The following is a 17,724-nucleotide window of genomic DNA, read 5'->3' as shown; positions in this document are numbered from 1 at the left end:
CAATCCCAGACACTTGTTCTACAAGCTGCAGGCGGCCACACTCCCACCGGTAGATGCCACATCCCCTCAGGCCCCATGCACAAGGAGCTCGTGCGGCTCTCATGTACGACCGTGTGCTGCCATACAGGCCTATGCATGGAGCCATTAAGCCTGAATGACATCCGATGGGGCATGGCTCACTTTTTTTTGTCCTATTTTGCGTAACTTACGGTTAAGCTAGCCATACACTGACTAAAAATCGTCCGACGCCACCAATATCCGCACAGTCTATCATCTAAGGCCGAATTCAGACGAACGTGGGGAAACTCGGACGCGAAAAACAGCCATTTTTCAAGTCCGGGTTGCCCCTGTGTGGGTCCCGTTTTCACGGATCCCCATAGACTTGAGTCTATCCAAGGATCTGTGAAAACAGAACAAAATAGAACATGTTCTATTTTTTAAACGGACCGCTTGAACGGCCCGTTGAAAGAATGGCCCCATTGAAATACATGCGTCCGTGTGACGGCCGTCACACCGACGTATACCACGGTCATCTGAATTCGGCCTAAGGTGTATTGGGAAAAGAAGGATCGGCATGTTGGATTTAAACAAACATAAAGCTCTATTTCCACCAGAGAGAAGCCGCTGTCAGTGGCAAGTGTATACTCAGCCGAGTTGAGCGTGCATGTTTATGGTGTAGTTGGGATATATAGCGGTCAATCAAACAAACTTTCACGTGTATATGGCCAGTTTAAGGAAGTAGCCTAACAAGAAAATACATACACAGCGTTATAACCTGCATCAGACAACTATAGTTTAGGTCTAGCTGAGCCATGGATAACAGATTTCACAATCAGAAAAAGCATTACCTTATCTTGAGGGGATTCGGCAGAACTTGACTTCTCAGGGGTTTCATCGCTTGGCTCATCCTCATTAGGCTCAAACTTTATACTTTTCCGTTTCCTTCCCCTTTTGACTTTCGTCTCAGTTTCCTCTGGTTTTGGGGCTTCTTCTCCTTGTTCACCACAAATAGAAGATTCGAAGAGGGGTTTTCCGTTCATGTAAGTTTTGGTGATCTTTAGCTTTATTTCTGGGGATCCGTTCTTCGTTGGGGTTGTGTTGGGTGGGGTCTCGATACCTTGAATTTCTTGCGCGTCAATACGCACCTTTGCTTCTTGAGCTCCCGATTCCCCATTGAATACCCGAGACGTCAGATCTTTCAGTTTGTCAGTTGGAAGGAAAGGCAATGCATCGTGGCCATTCAGCTTCTGTATTACACCCTCTTGTATGGTAGTGGAAATCTGTGCTCTGCCCAAGAAAACGGAGCACTCGCGACTCACTTCCGGGGTTGAGGGCTTCACAGTGGGATTGGGAATGATATGAGGAACTTGCTTCATTGTGCTCAAATGTTTCACCGTCTGTACAGAACTTCAAGTAGTCGTCCAGTCTCACGCTACTGTACAAAAAAAGGGGGGAAAAGACATTTTAGAAGTGGAAATCTTTACACAAAAGAAAAACACTGAAAAAAGTAAATCTATGGACCAAGACTGCACAAATAATGTGCCTATAACTTGTACATTTCCACGACATTCTCTACATAGCAAAGCCTTTTTCTGGAGGTTTTAGGGACGACCGAAATTAAATACCCATAATACAGCTGTATTAAACCCACAATACCCCTGGGATTCTACTGAACCCTCTGGTAGTCTAAGGCTCTGTTCACATGGAGTTTTTTTGGCACCAATCTTGAAGCGGAAACCGTGCCAAAAAACAGGTGTGGTTTTTTTTTCCCCGGGCGGCTTTTAGCTGCTTGTGGGAAAAAAAAGCGGTATGCCGTGGTTCCGCCTATGACCTTCCATTGAAATAGATTGGAGGCAGAAAAAACCTGTGGCGCTAGTTTCCGAGCGGGTTATTTTTTGTCCCCCATCCTCAATGCTTGCAGGTAAAAAACACTGCGAAAACCAGAGAGAGAAAAAAAAAAAAAAAAAAAAAAGTACTGGCAGGTCAAAATCTGCCTCAAAATTCCTGAGGTTTTTACACTTTTTTTGACGCGGAAAACGCACCAAAAAACGGCTGAAACCGCCTCCCATTAATTTCAATGGGAGACGGAGGCCTTTTTTTCCTGCGAGCGGTAAAAATCGGCTCGTGGGAAAAAGAAGTGACATGCCCTATCTTTGGGCGTTTACGTCTCGGACCTCCCATTGACATCAATGGGAGGCAGAGAAAGCGTTCTTGTCCGCGGGCGAAAAACGCAGCAAACGGCGTGCAGGCAGACTGAATTTGGAGGCATAGTTTTCTGCCTGCAAAAAACTCTGTGAACAGGTCCTTAAGGCAGATTTTTTTCTGCCAGCAAAAAACTGTGTGAACGAGTGCTACGTTTGGCTCAGTAGAGCTGAAGAGTCTAATGGCCTTAATACTAAAATGTGGCTAAATTAGTCGTGCGTGAAATTTTGGGAAATCCTATTTTACATCCCACATACTATAAAATGCCTAGACCAGATTTCTTAGAGAACTCCACAATCACATCAAATACCACATATCAAAATGTGAATTTTTTGTTTAATAGTAGCATGGTTGTCAATTATAAACCTGTCGCCCTCAGGGCAACCCCCAGAGCACTAAAAAGTTTATTTAGCTTTAAAGAGGCTCTGTCACCAGATTATAAGTGCCCTCTCTCCTACATAATGTGATCGGCGCTGTAATGTAGATAACAGTGGTTTTTATTTTGAAAAACGATCATTTTTTAGCAAGTTATGAGCAATTTTAGATTTATGCTAATTACTTTCTTAATAGACGATTGGGCGTTTTTTAACTTTTTACCAAGTGGGCGTTGTGAAATGTATGATGCTGACCAATCAGTGATCAATCAGTATCATACACTTCTCATCGTTTCAGCCCAGCTTCTTTCACTGCACACACAGCGAGATCCCACAGAAACTTTACCGAAGTGTTGGGAGTGTGAATAGACATCGCGTCCTGGCTGGAGGTGATGTCTATTCACTCTCAAGACACTTCGGTAAAGTTAATGTGTGAGTAAGTGACAGCACAGCGTGATACCGCGAAAAGTCTATTATATAAAGGAACTGTATTAGACCGGGATCTCACGTTGTGGTTTATGCCGCAATTTGCACTGAAAATCGCATTTTTACCATGACGCGTGAACCCAGGATTTTCATATTATGCTGCTACTGACAGAGGGCAGCTGTTCAAAATCTTATCATCTGGATGTCAATTCTCTACTTTAGCATTTGCAACCAAGGATTGCTACAACTATGAATTTTCTTTGAGACTGGTAAGGGTTTCCTTGGAAGACAACAATGCAAAACCGGTCACTTTTGCAGTAGGGATGAATAACGAAGTCAAAGATGCAAATCAGTCGGGGGGCGTGGCTTGGCGCGCAACGGGAGCAGTCGCATGACTTGAGAGCTCCGCTGTGGTTCCGTGCTATATTGATCCTGTGACTATCCTGATCGTTCCTTACCTTCATCATTACGTCCCGGAGATCCAGGCAGCAGTCGGGTGGTAAGAGTGGAGTTATGGGCCCCACGAGAGGTCAAACGGCCGCGGAAAAGCTACAGAGTTATGTCCGGGAAGAAATCAAAGATGGCGGCCGTGCTTCCCTGCAGCAGCGCTCAAAGGGCAATGAGACGCCTGGTGGGTCGACATCTTCCTCAGCGGTGGTGGAGGAGACAGAACCGGAACCTACTCCGACAGAGGTGATGAACAAACTCCTGGCAGCCATAGAAGCATGCAAGACCTCGCTGACCGGTAAGATGGAGGAGGTGAAAATTGATATAGGCCTCATAAGGCAGGATATGCAGACCCTGAGAGAAAGAGTGACACATGTGGAGGACAGAGTGTCTGGGGTGGAAGACAGGATGGCGGCCATACCGCGTGCGATTACAGATCTGGAATCCATGACGGAGTTATTAAAACAAAAAAATGATGATCTGGAAAATAGGCTGCGTCGGAATAATATCCGGATAATAGGAATGCCTGAGAAATCGGAGGGCCAAGATCCGGGCGAATTCATATCCAAGTGGTTGAAAGAGATAATGCCAGATGCACCTTACTCGCAGGCCTTTGCAGTAGAAAGGGCGCACAGAGTGCCGGCAAGACCGCCTCCACCGGGGGCCCCTCCGAGGCCGATGTTGGCCAGGTTGCTTAATTGTAACGACAGGGACATGATCCTGCGTCAAGCCCGCCGACTGCAAGGTATTAAATATAATGGCGTTGCTATATCCATATTCCCGGATTTCTCGGCTGATCTGCAAAAGCGCAGAGCTACGTTTATGGCGGTGAAAAGGCGGCTGAGGGATCTCAATATCCCATATTCTATGGCGTATCCTGCAAGGCTGCGGGTAGTGGATAACGACCGTTCTATCTTTTTTAACTCTCCGCTGGAAGCCGACGATTGGGTGAGAGGGAGGAGATCGCCCCGCCGCGTGTGACCCCTTTGGAGGGTGAAGATGGAAAGTGCTGGAATTTAAGATGATGCTGGAGTTTCTTCTGTGCCTGATGCAGGCTAAAAGGTTTCTTTTTGCTGGTTGATCTCCTGTGTTTAAGGAGGGATTCCAATGTTATGGTACACCCAATTTGAAGTCTTATCCGGCGGGTGAATGGTTCCGGAGGCCCTGAAAAAGGGGCATTCTTCTCCGCCCCATTTCATTTGAATGGACTGTCGGGACTTTCAATCTGTTACCATTCGGTTCATGGAGCTTGGCCTATAGTGGGAAGGAGTGATCCGGCCGAAGTAAGAAGGGGGCCCAGTTGAAGGACTGCAGGAGTGATCCGGGTATATGCGCAGGACGCATATTACGTTTAAATATTGCTGATATATTGTTTACACTGCTGCTGGATTTATTATCCTCCTGTACGAAGTTATGGAAAGGGCTTAAGATGTATTATGGTGTTTGAAGGTGTAGATAGGGAAGGATACGTTAATGCTGCCTAATAGCACGGGGCCTTCCCCGTTACTCTTTGGTGCCACGAGGAGGGCATGATTCGGCAATGGCCTATGTGTCATCTCGCATTGTCGATACAATTTACTGTTTATATGTTAGTTTTGTCGTTTATGTTTTTAATGCCGTATTTAGGCGAAATTATACTCATTTATGAATACAAATGTCTAAAAAGTCATACAGTACACAGAAGGTGGGGAAAGGTCACTAGGGAAAGTATATGGATAATATGCAGGAGTAGGGAGCCATCTTCCCTCCGAGGCAGACATAGCTTCCGGCCTCATTAATGGCGTCTATATCGATTGTGTCTTGGAATGTACGGGGGCTGGGTACTCCGAGGAAAAGGGCAGCCATTTTTGCATGTATCCGTAAATTTAATCCCTCTATAATATGTCTGCAAGAGACGCATTTAATCCCAGACAAAGCGAGATTATTGCGTAGACCTTGGATCCAATGGTCTTCACACTCTTTCCATACGTCCTACTCCCGGGGGGTATCAGTATTAATCCACAAATCCCTGAGGTGGGAAGCGGTTAAAGTTAAAGTGGATAAGGAAGGTAGATATGTGTTTATACATGCTTACATCGACACTATACCATTTGTATTGTTGGGCCTATATGTTCCTCCTCCGGCAAATATACGAATTTTACATGAGGCTGCCGCATTTGCTGCCGCTTACCCACAAGCTACGGTACTGGGCATGGGGGACCTTAACATGGTCATGGATCCCAAATGTGATAGATTTAGAGGAGTGTTGGACGGTGGGGATACATCGGTGTCTCAAACAGAGTTGAATTTGCTATTTCAAGAAATGGGTTGGTTAGATATATTTAGGTGCAAACATCCGAATGTAAAGGTGTACTCATGTCATTCTATCGGTAGGAATTCCCTGTCTCGTATAGATTATATCTTTGGGAACGCTCTAATGGTCCCGATGGTAACGGATGTGTCTTATGAAGTAAGGGGAGTGTCAGATCACTCTCCGATGGTTGCACGTTTCATTCACCCAGGGCCTGTGAGGACTGGTAGCTGGAAAATTCATCCATTCTGGCTCACCCTGATAGGGCCGCAAGATCGTATACCAGATCAACTGGAGGTTTTTCAGGATACTAATAACTCGTGTGATAATCTTAATATTTTATGGGATACCCTGAAGGCCTACCTTAGAGGCTGCTTGCGATCTACAATCTCCTACATAAAAAGGGAAGCGGCAAAGGAAGAGGTTCAGTTGGCACAGCAATGTGAAACATTGGAGGGCGAGTATATAGGAAACCCATCTGAAGCGAATAAACATGCATGGCTGACGATGGGCCGCAAATACTTATTATTATTACAAGAAAAAGCTGATAGGAAATTGTTTTTTGCTCGGCAAACCTATTTTGAATTGGGAAACCAATCAAGTAAATTGCTGGCTCATTTAATACACCACAGTTCTCAGAGCTCAGCAATATTAAAGGTTAAAGACAGTCAAGGCCGTGAGCTGACTGATACTCCTAGTATAGCGGCTCGATTCACTCAATTCTATAGGGACTTATATTCCTCACAGTCTTCGTATGATTGGTCCGAGTGTGTGTCATACTTGGAGGACTTGGAATTCCCGCAGTTAGATGAGGCAGGCAGGGATATGTTAGAACTCGATATCACGGAAGATGAGGTTACGCAGGCATTAAGGGATATGTCGAAGGGTAAGGCATCGGGCCCAGACGGGGTTCCATTGGAGGTATATCTTCGTTACTCTGACCAGCTCATCCCCCCATTATGCTCTATGTATTCTTATGCCCGGAGGGAGGGGAAACTACCGGACAGTTTCTATGATGCCACAATTGTAGTGTTACTAAAACCTGACAAAGACCCTAGTGAATGTAGTTCTTACCGCCCAATTTCATTACTGAATCTAGACTACAAGATACTTGCAAAGGTACTGGCAAATAGATTGAACAAGGTGATATTACAACTCATTCATTCGGATCAGGCAGGCTTTATGCCGGGGAGATCCACATCTGATAATATACGCAAGGTTCAAATTTTGACTCAAATAGGAGAGGCACTAAAGGAGGATTGGGCAATGGCATCTCTTGATGCGGCCAAGGCCTTCTATTCTGTTGAATGGGCATATCTGTTTGAAGTGTTAGAGGTTTGGTTTTGGCCCGATATTCATTAAATGGGTAAAAATCTTGTATAAGGATCCGAGGGCACAAATTTTGATTAATGGTATAATGTCCCCTTATTTTCACCTCCGTAGAGGTACTAGGCAGGGGTGCCCTCTCTCCCCGCTTTTGTTTGCAATAGCTATTGAGCCTTTAGCGATACGTGTAAGAACGCACTCAGAATATAGGGGAATAGTAGTGGGAGGACGAGAGGAGAGGATTAGTTTGTACGCTGATGATGTGATATTGTATATGTCATACCCGAAAGACAACTTGGGGTTAGCTATTGAAATCCTGAACCAATTCGGTAGATTTTCTGGCCTACATGTTAATTGGAACAAATCATTTTTCATGCCTTTGAAGGAAGTGGGGTGGACGGAAGCTGAGCACGGCCTGCAGGTAGTGTCGTCCTTTAAATATCTGGGTATTATCATAAACAGAGACCATAGGTATGATCGAATCACCAACATACTGCCTCTGTTAGACTATATCAAGCTCAAATTCAAGGTGTGGGGGGCACTTCCACTGGCAGTGACGGGTCGTGTAAATTTAATTAAAATGGTTATTCTCCCAAAATGTCTGTATGTTCTGGAGCACGCAGCCATACCAGTATATAAGGCCTTTTTTAAAACCCTACATGCATTATTCCCGGCTTTTATATGGGGATCCAATAGATCCAAACTTAGTTTGGCTACTCTGCAGAGACCCAAACAGGAGGGGGGAATGGCACTACCGGATTTGTTTATGTACTATCTAGCTGGGCAGTTGAGATATTTACAGCTATGGACTGGGTCGGACCCGTTACCAATGAGGGAACAGCACCTCGCTACATATTTGCATCTAACGCACCTTTGGCCAGTGATAGAAAGCTCCCCGGGAACTTATAAAAGAATGCTCCCAATCCACAAAGTGGCCGTGCAGGCATGGACGGCGGCCAAACAAATTTATGCATATGCGGATGTACAAGAGGACATGACATTATGGGATAACCCCCTTCTTTCACATCTAATGGAGGGGCAGGCCCCATCTTTTTGGGATGGATTTGAGGTACGTAGAATTGGGGATGTGTATAAGGATAATGTCCTTAAATCCTTTGCGCAAATGCAAGAGGACTTCCAAATTCCTAGGGAAAGTTTTTATAGATATCTGCAGCTGCGACATGCTCTCGCAAGTCAATACCCTAGGTTAGATCACGAGTTCTCACGATTCCCTTTGATTGGAGTTTTTAAATCGCAGGGCCCCCGGGGGCTGATTTCTGCGGTCTACACGGCCCTTATACATGCTAAACTGGCCAATGTCAAATTACCGGTAAAAGATAAATGGGAGAGCCTGATATCAGATCTGACAGAGGAGGAATGGGAGGATGTACTTTCATCTCCTGTGTCTGTGTCACCGGCGGCAAATAACAAAATGATCCAATTAGCTATAGTTCATCAGAGTTACCTCACGCCGGTGAGGCTGCATAGAATGGGCAGATATCCTAGCACTGAATGTCACAGGTGCCGTTTTCCCAGATCTGATTTCTGGCATATGATCTGGGATTGTCCAGTGGTGGCCTCCTTTTGGGGGGAGGTGTTGAAAGTGGTTGAGGAAGTGGTGAAGCAGCCGATCCCCTTTTCACCTAAGATTTGTCTATTTGGGGTGCTGCCTGAAGATCAGTGGCCATTTCACATGCGTATTTTATTGCACGAAGTGTTGTTCATGGCAAGGAAGACCATCGCACTTCGGTGGATGGATCAGAGACCTCCTAGGGTGACGAAATGGAAATCGCTGATCAATTCCATTATACCATATGAGCGAGTATTATATAAGAAAAGAGGGTGTGTTGGTAAATTTTATAAAATATGGCAGATTTGGTGTGATTCATCATGTACCCTGTATACTCCGCATAGATTTACAGACCTGAGGGACCAGTTGCTGCAACATTGAGGAGGACAAGTGTTGCATGATTGGTTACTTATAAGATCTCTATATTTTGTATGGAATAAATCAAACTGGCCTGGGAAAGTATTGTGCCCGTTCGGATGTTATTGTGCTGTTTCCGAGGGCTAACTATGTGATCTATTGGGTTATGACATGTTAAAAACCATCATAGCTACTATGCATCTGTGTTAAATGTGTATGAATACATAAATGTGTTTATTTCCTGTCATGTACTATGGACGTTTGTATTGTACAATTCTTTCAATAAAACGAGTTTAAAAAAAAAAAAAAAAAAAAAAGATGCAAATCAGTCAACAGAACAGTGTTGGGCAAGAATTACAGAATGCCCCCCCCCCCCAAGCTTCTTAGGGCTCATTCAGACGACTGTGAAGAACATCAAAATCACACGCAGCACACTGACACATTGATTTCAATGGGGCCGATCACAAACGCAGTGGAGCGTTCACGCAGCATGTGTCCGTTGCGTAAAACTCACTGCATGTCCTATATTGGTGCGTTTTTCACGCACCTATCGCCCATTGAAGTCAATGGGTGGGTGAAAATCATGCACAGCACACGGATGCACATCCGTGTGCTGTGCGTGATTTACGCTTAAATTCAATTGAAAATAAAAAAAACGATGCGCTTTGCGAGTGCGTGAATAGGGCATGTCCCTCGCAAAGCGCACTGATGAATAGACCAGATTCACACACGTGAATCTGATACGCTCGTGTGAATGAAGCCTAAGGGATCCCACGGAGCGGTGTTCACGAGGCTGTATGGAGTGTGCTGCCATATGGCGCTCCATCGGGTACAGTTTGTGGGGAAGAATACCTCCAGCATCTGATTCTTTTGGGTTTGTATGGAATCTAACAGAAAAAAACCCGCTGTGTATCTACCTATAAAATCAAGGGCACACAAGGGTACAGTAAAGACCATTTCATCATTAGGAGTTCCCTATCATAATGTGCTAATGGGGCTCAGCTATCTTTTGAGCATGGCCAGCTTTATTAAAATCGCCTCCAATGTGACGGACTGGCAATAGAAAGCCAATTACTGGAAGACCGCTGCTTTAAAGAGGCTCTGTCACCAGATTTTCAAACCCCTATCTCCTATTGCAGCAGATCGGCGCTGCAATGTAGATAACAGTAACGGGTTTTTTTTTTTGTTTTTTTTTTAAATGAGCATTTTTGGCCAAGTTATGACCATTTTTATATTTATGCAAATGAGCCTTTCTTATGTACAAGTGGGCGTGTATTGTGTATGTAAATCTGGGCGTTTTTACTTCTTTTACTAGCTGGGCGTTGTGAATAGAAGTGTATGATGCTGACGAATCAGCATCATCCACTTCTCTTCAGAACGCCCAGCTTCTGGCAGTGCACAGACACACAGCGTGTCCTCGCGAGATCACGCTGTGACGTCACTCACTTCCTCCCACAGGAACTTCATCGCGTCGGACGAGCGAGGACACGCTGTGTGTCTGTGAACTGCCAGAAGCTGGGTGGTAACGAAGAGAAGTGGATGATGCTGATTCGTCAGCATCATACACTTCTATTCACAACGCCCAGCTAGTAAAACAAGTAAAAAACACCCAAATGTAACTAACACAATACACGCCCAGTTGGACATAAGAAAGGCTCATTTGCATGAATATAAAAATGGTCATAACTTGGCCAAAAATGCTCGTTTTTGAAAAAAATAAAACGTTACTGTAATCTACATTGCAGCGCCTATCTGCTGCAATAGGAGATAGGGGTTTGAAAATCTGGTGACAGAGCCTCTTTAAAGTAGGTAATAGTCACAGCAGAGGACAAGGGCACCAGGTGTGGGGAGGGGGAGTAGCACTTTGGCTTCAAATTTTGAAACATATAGTAAAAGTTAATTTAATGATTCAATACCACAGGATCTGTTATATAAGATTAATGAAGCTGGTAGATCCCCAGTCCATGATCTTCTACGGAGCATAGAAATCTCAAACGCTGAAAACATCTATTACTCTAAGTCTCTAAATATTAGAAATCCCCAAAACACATCAAGACAATGTTACCCCAACAGGTCGAGTACTTCGTGAAAGCCAAGTAATGACATCAGTGAACACAGGACACGTCCGTCCATTCTGGGGAATACAATTACTAGGTAGATGTATGAACAAAGCGGAAGTCTTATCAACTTTCCACGTCCATAGAAAACCGGCAGAGTTCACCACTTTGTTCTGTTAAATGGGCACGAACGTGACAAGAAAACCGGATAAGATGATCACAAACCACAGTACAGCCAATAGCTGGGCAACACTTACCACTTAGCGCCCAACGTAGTTTAAGTCCGTGGCGGTCTAAGCGTAGAACGGTCAACACATGGACTGAACACGGACACATTAAAGGGGTTTTCCCGTCAGAGACATTTAGGACATTTCCACAGGATACGTCATAAATGTCAGATAGGTGCGGGTCCCACCTCTGGGACTCGCACATCTCTCTACAACGGGGCCCCCAAAACCCTGTTCTAGGTTTTTGTGCTCACGCTGCCTCCCTGGCCACTTACGGATTACATGGTCGGGAGTTATGGAAACAGCGTAACTCGCTGAGCTACGCTGTTTCCGTAACTCCCATAGTGGTGAATGGCAGTTACGGAAGCATCGTAGCATGCGAACTACGCGGTTTCCGTAACTACTATTCAGTTCTATGGGAGTTACGGAAGCAGCGTAGCTCAGCGAGTTATGCTGTTTCCATAACTCCCGACCAAAAAAATTTTTTTTTTATTTGGCAACACATTCCTTTTAAAAAAAGAGCGACTCCACCTTTAAATATTACATCAGAAAATAGCAGTTATTATATTATATGAATTGCTTTCTTTAGCCGCGGATGCGTTATACAAGTACCTTCGCAGCAATCGTGCATGTTATGATCTGAACGCACCTGCAGCTAAAAACGAGCAGTCGCCATTACAACATTATATAAGGGAATTTATTTCCCTATAAGACCGTGTTCAAACTTTGCATAAATACAGCGGATTTTCCGCAACGGATTTCATTGCAGAGAATTTGCAGCGTAATACAGTAGCAGCAAAGTGGAAGAGATTTGTACAAACCCCATCCACACGCTGCGTAAAAAAAACAGCCAAAAAAACCTGTAATAAATTGACCTGCGGTTCGGTTTTTTAATCCGCAGCATGTCAATTTATGATGCGGAATCGTGGGTTCAGTGGGCTTTCCCCGCTGGATTCAATAGGGATTTAAAACCCGCAACAAATGTTGCTATTTTTGCGGTCGAAGAGCTGCGATTTTCCCGCAAGAGTCACAAATCAGAAAAAAAAAAAAAGCTTCTGGTCCAGCCCGACCTCTAGGGAGGACGCTTCATCACATGTGACTGCTGCAGCCAATTACAGGCTGCAGCAGGCACATGGGATGAAACGTCATCCCAGGGGGCCAGGCTGCAGGATGTCAGAGGAACGCGTCGTCATGGCTACGGGTAAGTATGAACCTTTTTTTTATTTTTAAGAGCTCTTTTCCACCCGAAAACCTGCAGCACAATTCTGTCCGGTTTTCCGGACGCGATTCCCTGCGGGGACCATGGCGGATACGCGGTGTGCTTTTACGCAGCGTATCTGCCCTGTGTGAACTTCGCCTTATAAAGGAGGCTCTAAAGCATTATTCACACAAACCTATTGCTTGTCAAACAGTAAACGGGCCCATGCAATTCAATGGAGCTATTCATGCATCCATTTTTTTCTTGGATCGTGTGCCCGTCGCCAGAACCTCACAACCTTATTCTGGTCCGTTTTTGCAGATTACACAAAAACGGAAAAATACCCTAGTAGTTGGCGGGCACTAGAACATCATATATACAAAATTGCCACCGGCAAACAACCTTATTTCCCAACTCACCGTTAATAATTTTACTATGCTATTAAAGCGAACAGACGAACCACATGTATGTTAAAGTTAAACATGCTGCTGCAAGAACAGTGCCATAGGACAATGCCTATGTAGTATGTGGTACACAGTGTTAAAGATGGCCGGCGGCTGCAGAACGCCGAGCCTGATCAACAGTGTAGTTTGCAGGAGCTAGCAGCAAAAGCATGTAAATTTAAAAGTTATTCAGAACCCCCCCCCCCCCCTCGACATGTTTCGCTACACGAGTAGCGTCCTCAGGGGTACTTACTGGGGCTATGCAGATTAAACTCGCCCATTAAAGTCTATGTGTGCCTGGAAAAAAACCAAAATGGATAACACGGACACGTTCTTGTGAATAAGGCCTTAAAGGTGCAGCTTCTCTGTCACCACATTATAAGTGGCCTATTTTGTACATGATGTGATCGGCGCTGTAATGTAGATTACAGAAGTGTTTTTTATTTAGACAAACGATCATTTTTGACGGAGTTATGACCTATTTTAGCTTTATGCTAATGAGTTTCTTAATGAACTGGGCGTGTTTTACTTTAGACCAAGTGGGCGTTGTACAGAGAAGTGTATGACGCTGACCAATCAGCGTCATACACTTCTCCCCATTCATTTACTATGCACATAGCGATATAGCTATATCGCTATGTGCAGCCACATAAACACACTATAACGTTACTGAAGTGTCCTGACTATGAATATACATTACCTCCAGCCAGCACGTGATGTCTATTCAGAATCCTGACACTACTGTAGCGTCTCTGTGATATTTACAGCAAGGCAAGCGTAATCTCACGAGATTACGATGTAACCTGTCATTTCAAACGAGATTACGCTTGCTGTGCTGTAGTGTCGGGATTTTATTAGCGAAGTGTAGGATAATGAATAGACATCACGTCCTGGCTGGAGGTCATGTATATTCATTGTCAGGAGACTGCAGTAACGTTAGCGTTTGTGTATGTGGCTGCACATAGCGATATAGCTATATCGCTATGTGCTGTATAAATGAATGGAGAGAAGTGTATGACGCTGATTGGTCTGTACAACGCCCACTTGGCCAAAAAGTAAAACATGCCCATTTGTTCATTAAGAATAACTCCGTCAAAAATGATTGTTTTTTCTAAATAAAAAACACTGTTGTAATCTACATTATAGCGCCGATCACATCATGTACAAGATAGGCCACTTATAATGTGGTGACAGAGCCTCTTAAGGACTACAGGGAAAACTAATCAGAGCAGAAGCAGCCGCACAATTAGGATTTATAGCCCTGTGATACTGCAATGCAAACTAATAAGTTTGCTGAATGCTAATTTAAAAAAAAGACAAATAACCAAATGAAAATTTGCATACGCAGAAGACCAAAGCAAAGTGTGCGATCTTCTGTACTGCACATAAAGCCGCCAATACAGAGTATAAAGGAATATACAGGATCTCCGGAGTGGACCAGATACTGACAGAAGGGATTGGATCAGTTTCCGGCTGTGAATTATTAAGCGCAAAATATTTTGTGAGCTATTAATAAAGACTAGATGTAAACCCGGAGATAGTTTACAAATGTTTCCACAGCAGAAGAACATTGCTAGCAGTGAGTCACTGGACGGCATCCCGGGCATACAAAGTAGCTGTGCGGTGTGTGACGACACTACATTATCCTGACAAGCAAATACATTTATCATCCGAAAATATCACAATACAGCGTCACAGGACACGCAGAGGGATCAGCAGGAAAGCCCTCTCATCTAAGGCTGGGTTCACACGACCTATTTTCAGACGGAAACGAGGCGTATTATGCCTCGTTTTACGCCTGAAAATAGGGCTACAATACGTCGGCAAACATCTGCCCATTCATTTGAATGGGTTTGCCGACGTACTGTGCAGACGACCTGTAATTTACGCGTCGTCGTTTGACAGCTGTCAAACAACGACGCGTAAATGGACTGCCTCGGCAAGGTGCAGGGCACTTCTTTGCCACGTAATTTGAGCTGTTCTTCATTGAACTCAATGAAGCACAGCTCAAGATTTACGAGCGTCTCAGAGCGTCTCGTAAATTACGAGGAGGATCATTTACGTGTGAAACGAGGCAGCTGCAAACAGTCTCTCTTTTCACACGTAAATGCCTCTCATCGTGTGAACATACCCTAACACCAGGTTAGCTCTAAGAGACGCACAGAGGTACAAGACGGGCCCAGAAATCCATGCGTCATCGGTATTCACGGATTCGAAAAATACGGAAGCAATCATGTCAATAGTTTGACCCAACCCCCCTGAGAAGGTCACATGATCTCTAGTGCTATTTTCGCTTGCATTTTTGCTTTGTTGAGCGGTCTGATTCCTCTGCTCATCTAGCAACTCATCCACAAAACACAGACAGCGTGTGCTGTCCGTGGTTTTCACATCGCCACAGACTTGAACGGGTGAGACCGAGTCAAACACGGACAGGAACAGGACCTGCTTGGAGTTCTGCGGCCTGTTCCCATGGCCCCCACATGGACACGTGTGTGCTATAAAAGAAAAACGGATAGCACACGGACTAAACCAACGGTCGTGTGATTGTCGCCTAACACACAGAATTCCTTTGGGTCCATAAAAGGGTGAACGGCCATTTGGGTCTATGTACACAGAATACCTGTGTGCATGAGCCCCAATAGTGGGTAGCACCCTAACATCTTAGTATCAGGAACCAAGCAGTGCAAATCAAAGGAAAACAACCAGGCAGGAAGTGTTGTCATGAGGACATAGGAGTTCAGGAGCTGCTAAGGTTCGGCCTGTAACTTCAACAGGTAAGAACTATGACGACACACTGCCGGCATCTCTTGTAGCCCTGAATTCATCATCTGCCTGATAAAGTCCTAAGTTAGGCCCCATGCACACGACCGTGCCTGTAATCACGGTCCGGAGCTACAGGTCCGGCCGTCTGTCGTCTGCATTTACGGGCCCTGCTCCCATTATAAAGTATGAGAGCACGGTCCGTAAAATAAGATAATAGGACATGTACTATTTTACGGAAGGTTTCTACGACACCGACACCTTCCCGTAAATATACAGTAAGGGGTCAGTCGGCCATAGAAATGAATGGGTCCGTAATTACGGTCATGTGCATGGGGCCTAAGCAATGTGTTCAGATAGTTGTAGACACGCTCTACTACTCCAATCATCACAAAACACAGGAATACAAGGTAACCAGTAAAGAGAAGATCTCTGCACATTTTGTAACCAGCACAATGTCACGAGAGTGAAAAACAAAATCACATGAGTCACATCCCCTCACTATCACCACAGGCCGCACTCACCCAAGGAAACACAAATCCTTCTATGTGATCCTGCACTTTGTGTTGCAAAAATTGTGACAGATTTATTATCCTTTTTGTGCTTAATTTCTGGTTATATTTTTGCCTTTTATTTGGCGCATTCGCCCTTTGCATCATATTTATCGGTTTACTGATTATTATAAGTGCTAGGTTGTAAATGAAGCAGAATTATTGCAAAATAAAAAGCTCTGCAACTTTCTAATATACTACGTGTTTTAATCCATCAGTTTTAAGATCTCTGCTGGCTGCCAATGAATGGGAACATTCCTGTTCTGCATCTAGAGGCGGACATGCCTAGTCCTGTTCACAGCCAAGTTTGCTACAATTGTATCCAGTCTAAGTACATCAGCAGTACAAATCTCTTTCCTGTACCGACAGATTGTTACAACGTACCAGTGTAGGTCAAATGCCTGTAAAGCCGGCCATTTAAAAGGGGTTGTCACACAAAGGCCACCCATGTTCATAAGTCCTATTAGGTTATGTACGTCATAGACGGGGGTCCACCGCTCAGGACCCTCCCCTATAAGCCAGAGCCGCTCATGTAGAGCTATCTATTAATGGTTGGTTATTCATTTGGGAATATATGGCCAGATGCAGCTTCCCACCGGCAACCACAACTGATCACCGGAGGTTAGAGAGCCGGACCCACATACATAAATACACTTGGACTCGGAAGTTTGCTGCACTGGCCGCGCACCGCAAGTACTAAATACTCAGAAATGACTGATCACTACTAATAAATAACCACACGCTGAAATCAACATGTCAGAAAGGGCAGCATAGATAGCTTGTTAGGCCCAGTTTACACCTGTGTTGCCGCTTCTATTGTTCTGGAAGCGCCGATTTCGTTGGATGACACCATTGGTGCCAGAGGGAACCCATTATCTGTAATGGTCCTTATTGGAGTTCCATCATGGTGTCTGTGGTTTTACCGCAAAAAAAAAAAAATAGTGCGGCATGCTGCAATCTGTCAAAGATCTGGCCGAAAATACCAGATAGTATGCTTCCCTATTGTCTCCGGCAAAACCACGGACATCCCGACAGAAACCATTAAAGTCAATAGTATTCTGTCGGCTGCCGGAGGTGTCCATCATGCAATACAAGCGGCGCTTCCGGCATTTCCGTTGTTCTGCTCCTCTGACGGAGTACAACAACGGAAAGCCGAGCTCAGGTGTGAACACAGGCTAATAGTGATGCCGAAATGCACACAAGTAATAATGCCAGAATAGCAGAGTCGATCCTCAACAATAATGGTTAGACTACACAGCGTAATATGGAACAACCAGCATATTAGGTTCATTTTCTCTCCATTTCTCCTGTATGGAATAATTATAATCGTTTGAATACACAGAAAAGGGCGATTTCTGAATTCTGGGAAAAAGAGGGGATTGATCTTTGTGTCTCAGTTATTTAAGGGAGGTGTGATGCTTCTTTTCAGGGGGTGTCAGCCGACTTTCTTAGCTAAGGGCAGGTTCACACCTGCGTTGGAGTTTCCATTCTGTTCC

At 44.6% G+C, this 17,724-nt stretch overlaps 1 protein-coding gene across 3 annotated transcripts in view; it reads right to left on the bottom strand.

The window, feature by feature from the left end:
• The window catches only part of NSD2 (nuclear receptor binding SET domain protein 2), an 89,650-nt gene that overhangs the window by 51,914 nt on the left and 20,012 nt on the right, over positions 1 to 17,724 (bottom strand). For all 3 annotated transcript variants that reach the window (XR_012882391.1, XM_075857005.1, XM_075857014.1), the window contains exon 2: positions 849 to 1,435. Coding sequence is in view for 2 of the 3 variants with exons in the window: in XM_075857005.1 (XP_075713120.1) it covers positions 849 to 1,376 (528 nt within the window). In the remaining variant the exon portion in view is untranslated. The remainder of the gene's footprint in view (positions 1 to 848; positions 1,436 to 17,724) is intronic.

This window comes from Rhinoderma darwinii, chromosome 1, assembly GCF_050947455.1.
Source record: "Rhinoderma darwinii isolate aRhiDar2 chromosome 1, aRhiDar2.hap1, whole genome shotgun sequence".
Classification (NCBI taxonomy): domain Eukaryota; kingdom Metazoa; phylum Chordata; class Amphibia; order Anura; family Rhinodermatidae; genus Rhinoderma; species Rhinoderma darwinii.
This window is presented reverse-complemented; position numbering and strand designations above follow the sequence as displayed.